The following is a 19,794-nucleotide window of genomic DNA, read 5'->3' as shown; positions in this document are numbered from 1 at the left end:
CAAAGATCTACCCTAAGGACAAAATTAACTGCCATTAAAAAAAAAAAAAAAAAAACACCTGCCCTAAAGTCTTAAGTTATATTCAGTAGTCATGTGGGAAATAGGTAAAAATGTGTAGGACAAAACATACATATGTTAATAGTATCAGAACTGGAATTTTCACCTAGTAGAAAAGAGATATAAAATCAATGATGTCATGCAAATTCTCTGCCATATTGAATTTAGGAAGTATCTTATGAACCCCTGGTGTATTGTGGTTTAAATTGAAAAGTGTATCCTAGTTCTGTCCACTGAAAAGCCGTTAGAAACAATGATGGACCCAGTAAGCACCCATGGCCCCCAGAATGTGGTAGCTAATTCCATAGCCCTGAGCACTTCAAAACTCATATACATGGTTATAGCAGCTTTATTCATAATAGCCAAGAACTTGAAACAACCTAAATGTCCTTCACCAGGTAAATAGTTAAATTATGGAGGTACCTGGGGGGCTCAGTTGGTTAAGTGACCAACTTCGTCTCAGGTCATGATCTCCCGGTTCATGAGTTCGGCCCCACATTGGGCTGTCTGCTATCAGCCTAAATAAACAAACAAACAAACAAATAAATGTTAAACTATCGTATATCCATACTATAAAATGCTACTCAGCAATCAAAAAGAACATACTATTGGTACACAACAACTTGGATGAATTAGCTAGGTTATGCTGAGCCAAAAAAATAATAATAAAAGCTGGGGTGCCTGGGTGGCTCAGTCGGTTAAGCATCCGACTTCAGCTCAGCTCATGATCTCACGGTTTGTGGGTTTGAGCCCCACGTTGGGCTCTGTGCTGACAGCTCAGAGCCTAGAGCCTGCTTCAGATTCTGTGTCTCCCTCTCTTTCTGCCCCTCCTGTCTCAAAAATGAATAAACATTTTTAAAAATGCATCAAAATCTCCTGGATGGCATGTTAAAACACAGAATGCCAGGCTCCAGCAAAGAGTTTCTGATCCAGTAGGTCTGTAGTATGGCCCAAGAAATTGAACTTAAAAATTTTTTATTTTATTATTTTTTTAAATGTTTATATATTTTTGAGAGAGAGAGAGAGAGAGAGAGACAGAGCATGAGCCAAGAAGGCGCAGAGAAAGAGGGAGACACAGAATCTGAAGCAGGCTCCAGGCTCTGAGCTGTCAGCACAGAGCCTGACACGAGGCTCAAACCCACAAACCATGAGATCATGACCTGAGCCGAAGTTGGACGCTTAACCAACTGAGCCACCCAGGCGCTCCCCCAAAGAAATTGCATTTCTAATAAACTCCCAGATGATGTTAATGCTGCTGGCCCTAGCCCACATTTTGAGAACCACAACTGGTAAGTGGTGATGCCTCAGCCTACCTTGGCCCCAGGGCCTGACTACCCAGGCTCTTACCCATAACCCCTAGTGCTTCCCAACCTGCAAGTGGGGCAGGTGGCATGAAAGAGGTCTTTGGGCAAATACTATTTGGGATGTACAACTTGGGGAGAAATGTGGCAGTTCCCCCCAGACTTTGCTGCTCCCCCCTCCCACTCCCAGGTAGGCCCACCCAGAAGCTACTAAGCCTTTGGCCTAGGGCTAGTCCTGGGCCCTCTCCTACTTCTCAACTCCTTTCCTGGCTGATTTCCACAGCTCCTAGACCAAGCGATCAACAACTGTGAGTGTGTGCATTTGGGTGAAGGGTGGTGTAGGAGGCTGAATAATGACCTCCCAGAGACATGAGGCCCAATCCCAAGTCTCCTTAAAAGAGGGAGGCAGCAAAGAGGAGACAATGTGAGAGAGATCAGAGTGGCCACCAGAGGCTGGACGAAAGCAAAGAATGGATTCTCCTCCGGAGCCTCTGGAGGGAGCACAGCTCTCCTTGCACCTTGATTTTGGCTCAGGGAAACTAATTTCAGACTTCTGACCTCCAGAACCATGAGAGAATGAATTTATGTTGTTTTAAGGCACTGAGTGTGTGGTAACTTGTTATGGCAGCCCCAGAAAACTAATACAGTTGGGGGAAAAGTCTGGGCAGCACCTCGGGCTTGGGTCACCGTGTTCCCCAGGATCTCACCCACACTCTCACCTTGGCAGCATCCCCATCCCTTGGGGGGCTGAGACTGGAGGCCCCTTGGTGAGAAGGATCTGGTCATGAAGGACCATCTTGTCCTGAGAAGGCTTCCCCAGGCTCCAGAGAGTTACCAAGGGAAACAGGTAAAGACAGGAGGAGAAAGAGTGGGACGCGGGAGATAGACAGGTGGTGCATTGGAGGCACTGGGGAGGGAAGCCTGGTGTTGGCATTATAGAGGAATGACTCACTGGGGTCCCTCCATGTAGGGAAAGGGATGGGGGCCATATCAGCACAGAGGGAGGGACCATTAGGGGAAGTCTTGTGTGAAGAAGTTAATGGTGAGGGTCTCTGTCCAGCAATGCCCATCCAACGGCCTCCAACATCTCAAGGTCCAGGGAGTGGCCACACAGCTGGTCACTGATCATGTCCAAAGCATCAGGCAACCATGGCAACCAGGAAGCGTGCTCAAGAAACTGAGGCCTTAGATACTGAGTTTTAGGAGACCAAAACCTGGGCTGCTAGCAGAGCCCTAGGAATTAGGACCCAGCCCCCACCCCACCCCTGACAAGCTCCTCTCTGCCATGCACTGTGTCAGTCCTTAACCCAAGAAAATCCCCAAATGCCCAGCACATTTCCTATCTGCATCCTAGGCTGAAGAAAGGCGTGTTGCTCTGGCACCAATGAGCTGAGCAAAGATCTGGAATTGGGTTGGTTCTAGGCTAGAGGGATGGAAGGGCCACAAGCAGGAACCAGGTAGTCCAGCAGGAAGTGAACTTGGCAGAGAAAGAGGCCTTCCACACTGCTGTCGCCAAAGATGTGCCTGTGGGCACAGATATCGCATCTGCTGCCCCAGGTCCATAGTCCACGCTTAGGGACAGAGAGAGGAATAGGAGGGACTCACATCCCAGAGAGGACTGGGCCTGGGTCCAGAAGCCAAAGGACTCCCCCCCGCCCCCACCCCCTCCAGCAACACCATCTCTTTCCTCTTTAGGCCTTAGTCTTCTCATTATTAAAGGTGGAGGTACTATATTAGTTGATCTCTGAGCAGCTTCTGTTCCAGGCAGTACATCCCCTCCCCCAAACACCACACACACACACAGAGTTCAGTCTTTTGCCACCACCCAGGGGCTGGTCCCCTCCCCTTGGCATCTCCTGCAACCAGCGCCTTCCTCTCTCCTTCCCAAGACTCTCACTTCTCCCCAGGACTCTAGCATCTCCCCTCCCCACCAGCCATGGCAGTCTCCCCAGCCAGCCCCCAGCCAGGAGTGGCAATTCAGGATGACTGGATAGATGTGTCCAACCAGCCAGGCCTACCAGGCGCCGCAGGAAGCAGCGAGTATCCTGATGCAACTTAAAAGTGGCAGGTCTGAGGATGGATGCTGGAGATCAACTGCTTCTTGGCAAAAGAGAAAACCCTAGAAGCATAAAGTGGGTGCAGTGAGAGCTGGAGCGGTGGAGCAGGTCAGATCTCCTGCCAGGAGCAAGCTCCATGCTTTGGGAGTCATCCAGTGAGCAAGGAACTGAGGTAACACAGGGCACAGGTCAAATGGAGGAACAGGAGAAGCCCTGGAATGGGAAGCCATCACTCCAAGAGAGCCCCACCATGGCCCGAAGCTAAGCTGGGACATTGGGCACCAAGACCAGGGTTCCCCAATCTGATCAAAATCTCCTCTTCCTTCTCTACCTTCAGGCCAGTGGTCCCAGCTCAGGGTGTTCCCCTTACCCAATGCAGCCTAGATATCTCTCCCCTCCTCCACTTCCAAGAGACTGGTCCTCCATATCCTTCTCTTCCTCTTCTCTAGATCCTAGGCCAGCTTCTATCACTCCACTCCCAGCATCATCTCTGCCCCACTTGGCGCTGGAGGCACCCATGCAGTGAGCTGGATGTTCCTGAGACCATATCCATCCTCTCCAGATCTTCTCTGCCCACTCTCAAATCTGCAGGGTGCCCAGTGTGGTTCTGGGAGGGTGGGGGGGAGTCCTCTTCATAGCCCTTATAATATCAGCTTGGAGGCTCAACATGCCTGGTTCATAGGGCTCATCCACTTGTCCTGTACTCCCCAGAAATCCCACCAGGAAAATCTCATCTTGCTTACAAGACACTCTCACCTGCAAGGGGTAGTTATGCTTTGGCCGATGAGGTGACCCCCAACACACACACATGTAAGCATGTACTTGTTAACAGGTACAGGTCCCCCTGAGGAGCAGCATCAGGTCATGTCACAGGGCACTATCCATCAGAAGAGCGTAGATCCCTTGGGCCAGGCTCTATGAAGACCTCCATGGTCCTGTAGAAAGCCAAATTCGGTGTAGGATGGCAGATGCGTCTGCTGGGAAGAGGAGGAACAAACTTGGAGAGAAGGTGCAGGGACACTGGGGCAGCCCACAAGGCAATTTTGTGCAAATTAGAAAAATGTGCCCCTTTCCTGAAGCCCTTTACTGCTATGTGGTGAAAAATTGCCCTAATGGTTCCATACATGTCTGTTGATTGTAGAGTTGTGCAGTGCACAACCTACACAACAGTAACCGTTGGCCCTGAAGGACGGAGAGAGAAGGAGGAGGGGCCCCTAGGTTCAGTCAGGGAAATGGGGAAAGCAGTGATCAGTGACATCCAATATCACTAACTGTGGGATCTCAGAGGTGTTACTGAACTCCTCTAAACCACAATTTACTGATTTGGAAACCAGCAGTGATGGCCTGAGGGCCTAAGAGACGGTCTGCCTTCAGGACTAAATGAGGTGATGGATGCAAAGCTCTGTTAGGCATGAAGTGCGAGCTCCGGTGATGGTGGACATGGCAGCAAGAACAGTAGAGCAAGAGGGCGAGAGAGGCTAGCTGTTCCCGGGCAGGGGACAGGTTTCACTAGCTTGTTGAGAAGGGGTGTGTGTCTGTGTGTGTGTGTTGTGTTGTTGTTTTGGCTTTATTTGAGAGCGCGCGCTCGCGCGCGAGAGAGAGCTGGGGGTGTGGAGGGGTGGGGGGTTGGAGCGAGGGGTTCGATCCCAGAACCCTGGGATCAAGACCTGAGCCGAAATCAAGCCTCAAGACGCTCAACCCAAGCCCGGAAATGTTTTAACTAGAAATTAACTGTCCGGTGGAACCAGTGTCCAACGGCCGAAGTTACCACGGTGGGCGGACCCCGAGGACACAGGGCAGGGGCTCCGTAGGGGCCGCGGCGAGGAGGGGCAGGGGCTCGGGTCTGAGGCTCACACAGGGACGCCTCCCTGTTCGCGGACACTGCCAGGAGGCCCTCCCGCTCCTCCGCCGCCGTGGCCGCCGCCCCTCCAGGCCGCTGCCAGCTCCTACCCTGGGGCCGAGAGAGGAGCGGCGAGAGGGCGGTGGCAAAGCCTCGGCGGATCGGGCGTCCGCGCACGCCAGCGCCACCTGGAGCTCAGGAGAGCGAGGTGGCGGATCGCGCAGGTCCCCCAGCTCGGCGGCCGGCTTGGTGCCGCACTGTCGTTCCACCCGGACATCCCACCCGGAGCTTGGTGCCCTGGGGCCGGGTCTCCCCGCACCTACACCAGTCGGACCGCGGGAGGAGGCGGCAGAGACCCCCGGGGCGGCCAGGGCCTCAGGGGTTGTGGGGTGACGTCACGGGGTTGGGCCGGTAGCCAGGTTTGGCACGCACTGCCTTCATTGTGTACCCTTCCTCCCCTTTCCTCAGTGACTTCAGGGTAAAGTGCAAATTCCTTCAGTTTCCAGCTTTATATCACCTTTCCCACCCAAAGGAAGTCCCCAGGACCCCAGGCTGGAGCCTTCAACTACCCAAGGGGCCTTCCATGACCTTTCCCCAGGGCAGCTTCTGGTGCATGGCCCCCCCATCCAACCCATCTCAGGTTAAAATATAATTCCCAGGCCTCACTTCAATCCTGGCTTTGAGGCCAGGGATCTGTATTATTTTTCTCCTTTTTAATGTTTATTTAGAAAATTTAATGCTTATTTATTTTTGAGAGAGAGAGAGAGACAGAGTGTGAGCGGGGGAGGGGCAGAAAGAGAGAGGGAGACATAAAATCTGAAGCAGGCTCCAGGCTGTCAGCACAGCCCAAGGCAGGGCTCCAACTCACAAACCATGAGATCATGACCTGGGTTGAAGTCAGATGCTTAACCGACTGAGCCACCCAGGCACCACAATGTTTATTTATTTTGCCCCTCACAAGCAGAGGAGGGGCAGACAGGCGGGGGGCACAGAGGATCTGAAGCGAGCTCTGTGCTGACAACAGTGAGCCCCATGTGGGGCTCGAACTCAGGAACCAGGAGATCACGTCCTGAGCTGAAGTTGCCCACTCAACAGACTGAGCCACCAGGTGCCCCAGAATCTGTATTTTTAACGAGTTCCCAGGTGATTCTGATGTGTCTGAAAGCTTCGGAATCTAATGGTCTGCATTCCCGCTCAATATGGCAGTGGTTCTCAAACTTCGTCTGTCTTGTTAAAACAGATGGGTGGGACCCGCCCTCAGAGATTCTGATTCAGTGGGTCTGGGGTAGGGCCTGAGAGTCTACATTTCTACCCATTTTCAGGGTGCGGCTAGTACAGCTGGTCTAGCACCACACCCTGAGAACCACTTCTCTGGTGTGTTTAGAAGACCTATTCACCTGCTGCCAATTCACCATGTATCAAGCCCTGTGCAAGGCACTTCACATTCATGCAGCCGTGTGACATTAAGTATTTACTGTATTTTCCAGATAAGGAAAGTAAGATTCAGACAGGTTAACTCACTTGCTCAAGGTCACACAGCTAGGAAGGATGGGTTTTTCTGAGTTGGCTGTATCTCTTGTGCACTGCTAATTATCTGCCCCCTGAGGGTTTTGCTTGTCTCTAGAAGTCAACCCCGGCACTCCGTGAAGCCTGAAAAGGTACAGGAGAGGGCTTTGAGTCCCGTTCCCACACTGCCCTGGGTTCAGGGGACTGATTTTGCTGGGTGCCAGGTTCTCTGCTCAGAGAGTTCATGAGGAAGGGACTGAGAAGCCACCTTGTGTGGTGCTGACCCCTACTTCCTTTGCTCCCGCTCGCTCACGTCGAGAGTGGAAGATCCTGACTTCTCCCTGATTGGCTCCAGAGTCTCCTGGACATTCACCAGAGAATGGGAGGAGGGAAGGACACAGAAAAGGATGGAGGCAGGGCCATCAGAGAGGAGAAAGGAGAGGCAGTGCCGCACAGGTGCCCCGGCACGTGTCGGTACTGCCTGGAGGTATTGCCCCAATAAGTCCTGGGTGGCAGCCTGTCCTCAGGGGCAGGGACACACAAGTGGAGCCACAGCTGTGGATGGGGTGGAGAGGAGAGCAGGTAAAGGACAGTGTGGTGAGGGAAAAAACAAATCTGAGTAGGCTGTTAGGGACAAGGAGAGTTCTCACCTGTGACTCCCAATTCCTGTCTATTTCACACCGGGCTTCTCCCTGGTCACCTCTGAACCCCCACTTTCTGTGGGGTAGACCCGAGACAAGGAGTCAACAACCCGTCTGGACAGTGCTTAATCTCCCCTGGCTCTCCCTTCTAGCCCCAGGCTTTGTGTTTCTCCCTGCTTGCTTCTGGGTCTTGAAGGTTTTCTTGGGGAGGGGAGCACAGTCAGGGAGCCAAAGGCAGGACCCCAAAGGGAGTGAGTCTGAACCCTGAAGCCCATCGAGTGGACAGGCCAGGACCAAGTAGTGCATACCCAATGAGTCAGCCTTCCCTACCCCAAACATCCATTGAACACCTCTGCGTGAGGGGCACTGTGCTAAGGTAAGCCTGGGACCCTGGGACACTGCCCAGGGAGGGGGCGGGGACTCAGGGAAGGCTTCTCTGAGGGAGGGGGAGAGAAGCTCTGAAGGGGGAATGGGAGCAAGCCAGGTGAAGAATGTGGGGGAACAACTTTCAAAACTCAAGAATCAGCATCTGCAAAGGCCCAGGGGCAGGAGGAAATAAATGGAAACCAACCAAGTACACTGGAAGTGACAGCAAGGGGAAACCCAGAGAGATGAGGTCAGGCAGGTGGACAGGGACCACCGCCAGGAGCTGAGGTAAGGGGATTGGATTTCATCCTAAGGGCTACAGGACACCCTGAAAAGGACTTACATGAAGAGACGACGTACTCCAAGTTGCACCGCAAAGATCTCTCTAACCCCATGTAAAATTTCAAAACTGTATTTGTTTGGTGAAAAATAAGAGTAAATAAGCTCATACCTGTTAGAATGTCTGCCACCAAAAAGACAAGAGGGGTTCCTGGGTGGCTCAGTTAAGCGTCCAACTTCAGTTCAGGTCATGATTTCTCAGTCCATGAGTTGGAGCCCTGTGTCGGGCTCTGTGCTGACAGCTCAGAGCCTGGAGCCTGCTTTGGATTCTGTCTCCCTCTCTCTCTCTCTGCCACTCCCCCACTCACACTCTGTCTCTCTTTGTCTCTCTGAAAAATAAACATTAAAACACATTTTTAAAAGGACAAGAGATTATAAGTGTTGGTGAGGGTGTGGAGAAAACACAACACTTGTGCACTGCTGGTGGGAATGTCACTTGGTGCAGCCACTATGGCAAATGGTATGGAGGTTTCTCAAAAATTAAAAATAGAACTACCATGTGATCCAGCAATCCCACTTCTGGAGATTTATCTGAAGAAGAAACAAAAACACTAACTCAAAAAGGTATCTGCACCCCCAGGTTCATCATAACATTATTTTTTTCATGTTTATTTATTTATTTTGAGAGAGAGAAAGTGAGCAGGGGAGGGGCAGAGAGAGAATCCCAAGTAGGCTCCACGCTGTCAGAGCAGAGCCTGATGCGGGTCTTGAACTCACCAACCGTGAGATCATGACCTGAGCCAAAACTAAGAGTTGGATGTTTGACTGAGCCATCCAGGCGCCCCCATCATAACATTACAATAGTCAAGACATGGAAGAAACCTGAAGCTCACTGATGGACCAGCTGAGGTAAGGGGATTGGATTTCATCCAATATATATGATGGAATATTATTCCACAAAAAGAAAGGAAATCCCGCCATTTGTGACACCATGGATGGACTTTAAGGTCATTGTGCTAAGTGAAATAAGTCAGAGAAAGACAAATACCATAAGATCTCACATCGGTAATGAATAAACTTTAAGAAATTAAATATATGTCAAGTAATTTTTTAAAAAGTGCCATCTCTATGTGGGAAAGCTGAATAAATGGTATATAGGCACTCAATATTATATTATTTCTGATGACTGCATGTGAATCCACATTCTTTCAACATAAAAAGTTAAAAAAGAGGATTGTGTTAAAACATTTGCAACTCATATCACAGAAAGGCTTAATGCCCTTGATATATAAAGAGCTTCTAGGTATCAATAAGAAATAATAATAAAAACAAACATGTAGGGGCGCCTGGGTGGCGCAGTCGGTTAAGCGTCCGACTTCAGCCGGGTCACGATCTCGCGGTCCGGGAGTTCGAGCCCCGCGTCGGGCTCTGGGCTGATGGCTCAGAGCCTGGAGCCTGTTTCCGACTCTGTGTCTCCCTCTCTCTCTGCCCCTCCCCCGTTCATGCTTTGTCTCTCTCTGTCCCAAAAATAAATAAACGTTGAAAAAAAAAATTAAAAAAAAAAAAAAACAACATGTATTCAGCACATACTATGTGGCAAGTACTATTCTAAGATTTTTCTGTGCATTAATTCATTAAATCCTCACAACATTCCTACATTACCTCCATTTTGCAGATGAGGTGACAGAGACACAGAGAGGTTAAGTAACTTGCCCAAGGCCATACAGCTGGTAAGTGGTAGAGCCAGGACTTAAAATCTGGTAGTCTGGCTCCAGAGTTAAGGCTCTTAAATTCGATATTAAACTCTGTGGGCCTCTAGAAAGGACCCATAACCCAGCCAAAAAACCTGTCAGAGCATATAAATAAAGGAAAAACAGCTGGGCCTATTTTTACCACATGGGTAAATGTAGAGGCAGAGAGAAAGCCAGAGAAGGGTAGTACAGACCTGCCCCTGCATCCTGGGGTCCAGCCTTCTTAGGGCCTCATCTGTCCCAGCTTGGGCCAGCCACTGTCACACCTCAGTTGTGCCCTTGCACAGACTCCTTCAACACAAAACATTGAGCCTGTCTTGCAAAACCCGCCCCTCTACAGCCACTCACTGCAGGAGGCACTGAGGGAAAGGGAAACAGGCCACGACTCAGCTTTCGCAGGGATACAGCATCCCAGGTGAGGTGGGCAGACAGGTGTGGGACAGGAGGGCTCAACTCGTGAAACAAAGAGGTCTAAGAAGGGAAGAGGAGATCCCTACCCTTAGGCCATTCCCAGCACCCCAGAATGACCCCACGGGACAGATAGGCAGCTCCAGCAAGGGGCAGACAGCATTTTCAGCCCTGGGATGTACAATCTTCTCCTTCAGTTAATCTCAGTCTTGCCGCTCCTGAGGGAAAAATGGAAACAAGTGAAAATATAGCTACAGATACCCGCAAGTACATACAGGCACACACATCTGTGTACATGCAGCTACACACACACCCTGTCTGCATGTCTGAGAATAACTGAGGCCAAAGCCTTCGTGCCTGTAGGGGAAGTGAGGGCTGGCTCTCCTTCCTCAGGGCTCAGATATGACAGCGGATGAGGGTGAAGCAGGGAGAGTGACATGGGTGAAAAGAAGATCTGGTGTCCAGGGCTGAGACTTTTGTCTCTGGGTTCAAAGGTTTAAACCAAGAATGTTTTCCCTGGGTTCAATTCTCTTCGCGGCAGCTTTGGCCTGTTAGGAAACAAGGTTGAGGGAAGTTGAAGGCACCATGTGTCTCCCCAACCCTGAAGGCTATGTGGTGGATAAAGAGAGCACAGGACTCAAAGCAGAACCCCTGGAAGCTGGCAGGGAGCACAGCAATCAGTTGCTTCAATCCATTATTTTCTTGGAAGAGCCTGAGGCCCAGTGAAGAAAGGTGACCAGCCCAAGTCCTGCGGTGAAGTGGTAACAACACTGAGTCCAGAACCAATGGCTTTTGACTCTCTGTCAAGTGCTCTTCCTGGTACTCGCTGCACATGGCATTCTTGGTCATTTCCAAAATGGCATGGCGCCCACAAGACAGCTGGTGGGAGTGTGCTTCCCACATAATAGGTGATGGTTTACTTTCTGTTTTATTCAGTACTGTTTGGGGCCATGGGGATGGTAACCATACACTGTCACTCTTAACTGTTATCATAATAATAACAGCCTACATTTATTGAGTCCTTATACTGTGCTGAGCATCACTTCCTGGATCTTCATGACAACCCTGTGATACAGGTACAACTGCTTTCCCCATTTTACAGATGAGGAAACCAAGGCTCAGAGAGGTTAACAGATTCACCCAAGGTCACACATCCAGGAAGTGTTAGTTTAAACCACTTCCCATGCATTTCACAGCTGCCTCGCAAGTACACTGGTAAATAAATATAATTTCAGATACTGTTAAGTACTAGGTAAAGATAAAGCATGGTGAAAGGCAGAAGATGGCCAAGACGGTGGGTCTCTCCTGATCTCTAGGTTGTCAGGGAAAGGGTTCCTGAAGACGTGGTGACATTTGTACAGAATCCAGACTGGCAAGGAGCCCACCGTGCCAAGATCTGAGAGAAGGGCATTTTAGACAAAGGGAACAGTTTGGATTTTCTTCCAAGAATGATTGAAAACTACTGGAAGGTTTCTGCAGGGGTGTGACACGTTTTGCTGTGTGGCGGAGCTGGACAAAAGATTTGGAATCTTCAGGAAATCCGATGATCTTGGAGAAGGGGAGATGGGGCAGAGAGCAAGGGCATGTGGGACCAGCACTCTCATTTTGCTGCCCAAATTCCCAGGGCCCTTCTAATAGGATGGGTAAGCTTTGAAAAGAAAGAAGGACGGTGGTCCCAACTCAGACTATCCCTAGTCCTACCACATCTGCCTCATGGGGTGGAACAGATTTGATGGAGGAGAAGGGCCTGGGGTCTGATGGGGATGGGAGGGGAGGGTGTCCAAGGTGGGAGTTTTTCACAAGACTGTCATCAGGAGGCAGATTTCTGTGGAGGTCACTCTGTCCCACACTTCTTTTTGCCAGGAGAGGGCTGGGGTGAGTAAGCATCCTTCCCCACAAATCACTACCCCCAGGAGATTACTTCTGCTTCCCTCCCCATTGGGAAGTTCCTCTCCAGGGCTCTAGGCTGGATTATTTAGGATTTGGAGGAAGGAAGCCACTTGGGTGCACTGAGACATCTGGGAAAAGCAAGTTCTGTGGACTTGTCTTCCATCCCGCCCCTTTCTCTCAAGCAAGTCTCTGTTCCTCTGTTTGGCCAAGTCAAGACAGGACTCCATCATGTCTGGGGAGGGAGAGAGTGGTGGGAGGTGCAAACAGCTCCCTTGGCTGCTGGCTGAACTCACCTTCTTCCTTTCCTCCCCTCCCACTCCCAGGATGTTAAAGAAGCCAAAGAAAAATGAGAGCAGTATTCCTTCCCACAAGCCCACAGGCTCAAGGCTGGAGTGGCTCCTGGGCCTGTAGCTACTTGCAAGGCTATTTGCCAGTGACCCTCAGGGGCACCCTTAACCCTGCTCCACCACCCTCTCACTGAAACCTTAAGGTCCCCAGTAGGAAGAGGACTTGGAGGGGCTGATCCTGAATCTTAAACAGTGAGGCAACCATCCCAACCTCTGGACACAGACCCTGTACCAATGCCATTCAGGTCCAGAATGGTTCCTGGCACATAGGGAGATGTGAGGAATAACTGGTAATTGAAAGTTCCAGAAATGAGCCACTGTGTATCAGCCCGTTTTGAGGCCACACCTGAAAACAGGTTTTGACTTCATGCTAACTAAAGTCCAGACAGATTGCCAGTGAAGTCACTTAATGCACTGAACACCTGCAGTGTAACAGGTATGTGTGTGTATGTTTAACATGTATGTTACATGTCCCCTCTGAGCTGGACTCATTAATTGGATCAATGAAAGCGGCATGATCTTATTAAACATGACCCTTCTGTCCCTGGTTTCTCTTACAAAAAACGGAAGCAATAATACCTCATCATAAAGCTGCTATGAGAATTACTTAGAACAGGACATAAAAAATAGTTGCCATAGGTGCTTAATAAGTGGTGGCTGGTATCACTGTGGCTGTAAAGGTTGAGGTGCGGCGGACAGCTAATAGGCTCAGGGTAGCAGAGCCATAGGACTGGGCAGCCAGGTGCAGTTCCCGACTTTTGGGAAAGATGCCCCGGATTCCCAGCAAGGGGGCCCAACTCCTCCAGAGCAGCGAGGGATCGGGAAGCGGTGAGGGGAGTAGTTTGCTGACTCTTCTAGTGAATTGGGTGCTTCCAGCAACCCTCCCGGTTGCTCCTCACTACCCCCAGCCCACCCCCTATCCCCCAATCCCCGCTTTGCTCACGCCCACCGCCTATTCACGACTAACCTCTACGTGAGCAAGACCTAGCAACACAGCCAGCCGCACCCTCCCTCCTCCTCCCCTTCCCCCCTACCACCCCGCCCCGGGGCCTCTGCTGTCATCCCTTCCTCCTTCGCCGAGCCACCCCCAAGGCCCGTGAACACTGAAATCCCCTAATTTTGCAGACTTGTGACATATCCCTGCTTTTCCTTGGGAGCCACCTCTGCGCCTCCGCGTGGACCAGCAAAAGGGCGGACTAAGTCCGAGAGGGGACCTGCGGTTCCACGGTCTCCTTCCTCTTGCCTCCCGCCACCACCAACCCCCCCCCCCCGCCTCCTCCAAACCGCCTCGGCCTCCCGCCGGGCCGTTCGCCCCGGGGCGCCAGGCTGACACCCTACCGGGAAGCAGGACTCTCGGCCCTGGGGCGCCTTTGCCCAGCCGCCGCACCACCCCAGGTCTCCCCTGCGTCCCCGCGCCCCCGCCCCCTCCCGTGGCACCGCTGGGAAACCTGGGAGGTGTAGTTTTGCGCCGCTCTCGGCAGGGGCGCGGCCAGCTGGGCCTGCGTGCCTTCCCCACCGTCGCGTGTCCGGCTCCCAGGTAGGAGTCTTCGGACCCACCAACCTCGCTGCGGCGGAGCCCTCGAGCGCCAGAGGGCCTCGTCAGTGCGCTGGCCGCTGGAGCCCGCAGTTTCCAGCAGATCTTTGCCCTCCGGCTTTACACAACCCACTTAACCCCTGCAAAACACCCATCTTGTAAGATTGCCCGGGAGAGCATGGGCTCAGGACCTGATGCGAGGTGGCGTGTCTCTGTAAAGGGTGCTGCTGCACTCCCGGCCTGGCAGGGTTGCCAAAGGCAATTCAGCCCCTGGAGGTGGGTTTGGGCCTAGGGCCTGGATGTGTTGATCCCCCCAAAGCCCCCTCCCCCAAGCCCAGAAATTTCTCCCACGGATATTTGGGGCAGGACCTGAGGTGCCCCCTCCGAGTTCCCCTCATTGCTTCTGGCTATCCACAAACACACTCTCCATTTACTCAGAAATATCTGATATTTATTTCCCAACTTTTGATAATTTGTTTTTGTTTTTTTTTGTTTTTTGTTTTTTGTTTGTTTTTTTTTTTACAAATTGAATAAATGGAATGAAGGGGAATAAGTGGGACCCCACACCTGGGCTTAGGCTCCCGATGAGAGAGGTGACAGTATGAAAACTTCTCACACACAACTCTTGGCCTGCTGTCCTAACCTCTCCTATCAACCTTACCTAAGACTGAGGTGGGGCTTTTTGAGGATGTGGGGTTCCCCCCTAAAGGGGACTCCGGGCATCCTGTTTCAGGCCCTGAGCCGTGTCAGGCTGGGAGCCAGTGTGGGCCCGGATGTGGCGCCGCCTCGGCCTCTCCTGCCTGCGGGCCAGCTGTCGCAGTTGTCTCCGAATGACCCACAGTATCAGGTACACTTCCCGCAGCATCTCAGCTTCCGACGTATCCACTGGGGACCCAGACCTCATTTGGGAGGAAATGGAGGTAGAACTCACAGATGACTATGAAAGAGAGAGAAATGTGCATAAGTAGCTCGGTCTAGGGAGAAACCGCTGCTGGAAGCACTGCCAGATAAACAGCAACCGCCTGTCTAGTTCCACCTCCTCCGTCGGACCTCGCTCAGGCACTGCCTCCTTCAGGAAGCCTTCCCAGACTGCACTGGATGGTCTTTGTCTCCACCCTTATGTTTGGCCCATCTTGTGGCATTTCGTACACTGTTTGTTCTGTGCACCTGTCTGCCTTCTACACTACAATGTGAGCTCCTGAAAGACAGGGACCATGTCTGACTCACCTTGGAGTCCTCACTGGGGCTTCATGGGGATTGTGTTCAAATGAAGGTCAGAATGGCACCCGATCTCTATCTCCAGTCCAGAGCTCCCTCCTCACCTCCAGGCCTGTATATCCCACTGCCTCCTAGATACCTCCGTGCAGATGTCCTACTGGCATCTCAACTCATCTTGTCCCAACGCCCTAAACTCCTTACTTGCTCCCCTGAGTGTGCTCTTGCTCCTTCATTCTCCATCCCAGTGAATGGCTCCAGCCTGCTCTGACTTCTGTCTCTCTCCCTTCACCATCATCCAGTCAACCAGCTGGTGCAACAATTCTACCTCTTAAAAAAATTGTTTTTTTAATTTTCTTAATGTTTATTTATTTCTGAGAGACAGAGCATGAGTGGGGGAGGGACAGAGCGGGGGGGGGGGGATAGACCCAGAATCTGAAGCAGGCTCCAGGCTCTGAGCTGTCAGCACAGAGCCCGACGCAGGGCTCGAACTCACAAGCCGTGAGATCATGACCTGAGTGGAAGTTGGACACCCAACCGACTGAGCCACCCAGGTGCTCCCCCCCAAAAAAAATCTTTAATGTTTATTTTTGAGAGAGAGAGAGAGAGAGAGAGAGAGAGAGAGAGAGAGCGCACATGTACAAGGCAGAGGAGGGGCAGAGAGAGGGAGACAGAGGATCCGAAGCAGGCTCTGTGCTGACAGCAGACAGCCCAATGCAGGGCTTGAACTCAAGAACCACGAGATCATGACCTGAGCCAAAGTCAGACACTTAACTGACTGAGCCACCCAGGTGCCCCAACAGTTCTACCTCTTAAATATCCTGCCTCTTCTCTAGTCCTTTTCTGACCTGCTCTCTCCACAGGGCAGCCAAGTGAACTTTTTTATTATTATTATTATTATTATTATTATTATTATTATTATTATTAAATGCTGTAATACTTCATTTAAGGCCAAAATAAATTGGTTTGGTAGTGATCTAGACACTTCCCTTTTTATTATTTTTTATTTTTAAATATTTTATTTATTTATTGGGGGACGAGGGGCAGACAGAGAGAGGGAGAGAGAATCCCAAGCAGGCACCACACTATCAATTCAGACCCCAATGCAGGGCTCAATTTCACGAAATATGACATCGTGACATGAGCCAAAATCAAGTTGGATGTTTAACCAACTGCACCACCCAGGCGCCCACAGACACTTCCCTCTTTAAAATTAAGTTTCTGACTTTGAGATAATTATAGTCACATGCAATTGCAAGAAATACCAGAGTCCTCAGATATTCTTTACCCAGTTTGCCCTAATATTAAAATCCTGCAAAACCACAGTATAGCATCATAGTCAGGATACTGACATCCATAGTCCACTGATCTTATTCACACACCTGCTCCCCCACCTGTTGCTTGTACTTGTGTGTGTGTGTGTGTGTGTGTGTGTGTGTGTTGAATTCTACCTGATTTTATCTCACATACACAGGTTCACCTATCGAACTGCCACAGTCAACATACAGAACATTTCTATCATCACAAGAATTCCTCTGGGGCGCCTGGGTGGCACAGTCGGTTAAGCGTCCGACTTCAGCCAGGTCACGATCTCGCAGTCCGTGAGTTCGAGCCCCGCGTTGGGCTCTGGGCTGATGGCTCAGAGCCTGGAGCCTGTTTCCGATTCTGTGTCTCCCTCTCTCTCTGCCCCTCCCCCGTTCATGCTCTGTCTCTCTCTGTCCCAAAAATAAATAAACGTTGAAAAATTAAAAAAAAAAAAAAAAAAAAGAATTCCTCATGTTGCCCTTTTATAAACAACCTACCTCCCCACCACCTCCGCCCCCCCCCCCACCGCCAAACCCTAATCTCTGGCAAGCACTAAACCAGGAATCGAGTCTTCATTTCTAAAATTTGTTATTTCAAGAGTGACATATAATACAAATAGAATTATACAGTATAGCTATAACCTTTGGGGATTGGTTGTTTTCACTCAGACTAATTCCTGAGACTCATCTACTTCAATAATTTATTTCTTTTTATGGCTGAGAAGTAGTCCACAGTATGGATATATCACAGTTTAACCGTTCATCCAGTGAAGGACACTGGGGTTGGTTTGGGCTGTTATAAATAAAGCTGCTAGGAACCTTTCATGTAGAGATTTTTGTGTGCACATAGTTTCATTTATCTAGAATAAATGCCCAAGAGTACAATTGCTTGGCATAAGATAATTACATGTTCGGTTTCATAAGAAACTATCCAACCGTTTCCAGAATAGCTACCACATATGACAGCAGGCAAGCTTTCTAAATTAAAATCTGATCATACAAGGGCTCCCATTGCTCTTAGGGTCAAAGCCAAACTCCACAGATGGCCACTCACTCTGCCTTGCACAGTTGGCCCTTGGCCCTAGGATTGCCCATACCCATCACCTTGGGCCAGCACCTCCCTACCCCAGCCCACTTGCTATTCTGTCTTCATGGAATGCTCCCCCCACTCCCTCCTCAACCCACCTGAGGCAGGCCCAATCCTTCAGGCCTCAGTTTCACCCTGTCTTCTTCTAGGAAGGCCTTCCTTGACTTCCCAGGTCTGGATGAGATGTCCCTTCCCTGGGCTCCCGCAGACCACTGACCTCCCATGTCACACCCTTAAGACACTGAACCCGCAATGCCTATGACCTTGTCTGTAGCTCCCTTGGCTCCCTTAGTCCTGTTCACCTTGTATTCTCGGTTGCCTGCCTCAGTGCCTGGCACTTAGGAAAGGCACACAAAATAAATGCTGAACAAGTGATGGGAGGGAGGAATGAGTCATAGGGGCTCTGGGAGGGTGGGAGGACCATTGGGAACTAGGGAAATATGGTGCTAACCTTCCAGCTGCACATTTGCCAGCCGCTCTGCAGGGCCGAGACCATGAGCATGGAGACAGACTTGACAGCTGTCCGGGGCAGCTGCAGCAGGGATCGGGCCCTATGACCCGGCTCCACCTTAGCCCTATCTGTTGCTTTGGCCAACTCGCAGGCATCAGCCACCTCGGGGGACTCCACCATCTTGGAAATCTTAGCCTCTTTGCAGGGCTCAACCAACTTGAAAGTCTCAACCACCTTGGGAGTCTTCTCCACCTTCAATACACTTTTCTGGGAATCATGGTGTTCCAAGAAGGTTGACTTAGCTTTTTGTTTCCAGAAGAAAACCTAAGAACCAAGACAGGGAGAGGAAAGACAAGAGGGGCACAGTGGTCGGCAGAAAGGCAAGCACAGAAGGAAAGGGGCAATAGGTGTCCCGGCCTCCTCCCCAGATGGGTTCCCGTGACCTCCAGGAGCAGCACCTCCAACCCCAGCATGTCATGAGGATGGAGCATTCTCTGAAACTCACCCAGCAAGTAATCTTTCGCCAAATCCATCGGAAGAACCTCATAACCACCGCCATTTCTCCCAATACACAAGCACCAAGTAGGGGGCAGGACAAGCATTTGGTACAAAGGGTGGAGGGGACCAGGCTGCAGACCAGTGGCCACCACCTAAGGGGTCTCTTGGAAGCTTCAAGTGCAGCCAAGAAGAAAGAAATGGAGAATCTAGAGGGAAAACTTTCACCGACAACTCATCCTAAGCCTTTCCTCCCCTCCCTGAGACAGGGAGAGGAGTCAAAGTGGATGAGAACTCAGAGGAAGGCAGAGTTCTAGCCCATTGTGAGAGCCTACCTACCCCTGACCCCACCCCCCAAGGCCCTTCCAGGAACCCCGGAACCAATCCCGGAGCCCTCAGTTCTCCTTCCCCCAGGTCCAGGGAAGGGAAGCTAACATTTATTGAGCACCTGATACTCACTGGGCATTTCCCAGGTATGATGTCATGCAATCATCACAGCAACCCTTCCGGTAGGTATTACTGTCAGAGCCATTTTACCCGTAGGGAAGCTGAGATTCAGAAAAAAACAAAGAACCTGCCCAAGGTCATAAATGCAGGGAGCCAAAGGGTGGGAAGTCCAACCTGGGTCGGCCTCCAGTGTCCCACTCTCCCTCCACAGGTCCCCTTTAGTCTGGGGTCAGGGTGCTCTGAGACAGTTGGCTGCTGCTTCTCCCCCTTCCCCACTAGATGGGGTCCTTCTCTCTACCTGTCTCTGCAGCCTGGGATGGGAGCCCAGCCCAGGCTCTCAGGGAGGGGCCTGCTCACCCACAGGGCCCGTCCTCAGCCAGCTGGGGGTGGAAGCCACAGAGGCCAGCCAGGCCTGGCGAGGGCACCGTGTGCCCGGGGAGCCTGGCCCACACCCAGCGCTGAGACAAGGGGCCCATTCAGGGCCCCCGGCCCCGCCCCCAAGCCACCACCGGGATCCAGCCCGCAGAGGGGACACGCTGGGAAGCTGGGGGTGGATCCTGCACAATTACCAAAGGCCTCATTGTTTCCCTGCCCCCCCCCCCAGCACGTGGGCTGACGCCCCCTCCTCCCCCCTCCACTCCTTCTGTCTTGCCTGCCTGCCCCTTCCCAGGACCCAGGCCACTGGCTTCCCCACCCTCCCCTCACCCCCTTCCACAACTCTTTTTCCGACCACTCTGTCTGAGCCACATTCAAACCTTCCCAGTCTGCACAAGATCTCTAAGGGAGCCCACAGCCTCAGTCTTTCCCCCACGAGTGGA

The 19,794-nt window shown here is 51.4% G+C and overlaps 1 protein-coding gene across 2 annotated transcripts; it reads right to left on the bottom strand.

Moving 5' to 3' along the window:
* Positions 1-390: 390 nt before the first annotated feature.
* On the bottom strand, positions 391-19,598 carry CE3H7orf61 (chromosome E3 C7orf61 homolog). 2 transcript variants are annotated; one of them, XR_004343033.1, is made up of 6 exons: positions 18,540-19,598; positions 18,035-18,358; positions 14,639-14,914; positions 10,296-10,424; positions 2,078-4,392; positions 391-575 (listed from the first exon to the last, which is right to left on the bottom strand). XR_004343033.1 is itself a non-coding variant. In XM_030300019.1 (3 exons), the coding sequence occupies exons 1-3, from the start codon at positions 18,591-18,593 to the stop codon at positions 14,681-14,683; spliced, it is 612 nt and encodes a 203-aa protein (XP_030155879.1). In that variant the 5' UTR covers positions 18,594-19,597; the 3' UTR covers positions 14,460-14,680. The 2 variants fall into 2 exon arrangements, 1 of the variants encoding a protein (XP_030155879.1); XM_030300019.1 differs by lacking the exons at positions 391-575; positions 2,078-4,392; positions 10,296-10,424 and having other exon boundaries at positions 14,460-14,914; positions 18,540-19,597.
* Positions 19,599-19,794: the final 196 nt, after the last annotated feature.

Source organism: Lynx canadensis, chromosome E3 (genome assembly GCF_007474595.2).
Source record: "Lynx canadensis isolate LIC74 chromosome E3, mLynCan4.pri.v2, whole genome shotgun sequence".
NCBI classification, from domain to species: domain Eukaryota; kingdom Metazoa; phylum Chordata; class Mammalia; order Carnivora; family Felidae; genus Lynx; species Lynx canadensis.
This window is presented reverse-complemented; position numbering and strand designations above follow the sequence as displayed.

Excerpts from the sequence above, each read along its gene's own strand:
- CE3H7orf61 (XM_030300019.1), bottom strand. The coding sequence starts at position 18,593 with ATGGCGGTGGTTATGAGGTTCTTCCGATGGATTTGGCGAAAGATTACT. Across the intron at positions 18,359-18,539 it reads GGCGAAAGATTACTTGCTGG|GTTTTCTTCTGGAAACAAAA; the intron begins GTGAGTTTCAGA and ends CTTGGTTCTTAG. Across the intron at positions 14,915-18,034 it reads GGCAAATGTGCAGCTGGAAG|TCATCTGTGAGTTCTACCTC; the intron begins GTTAGCACCATA and ends TCTCTTTCATAG.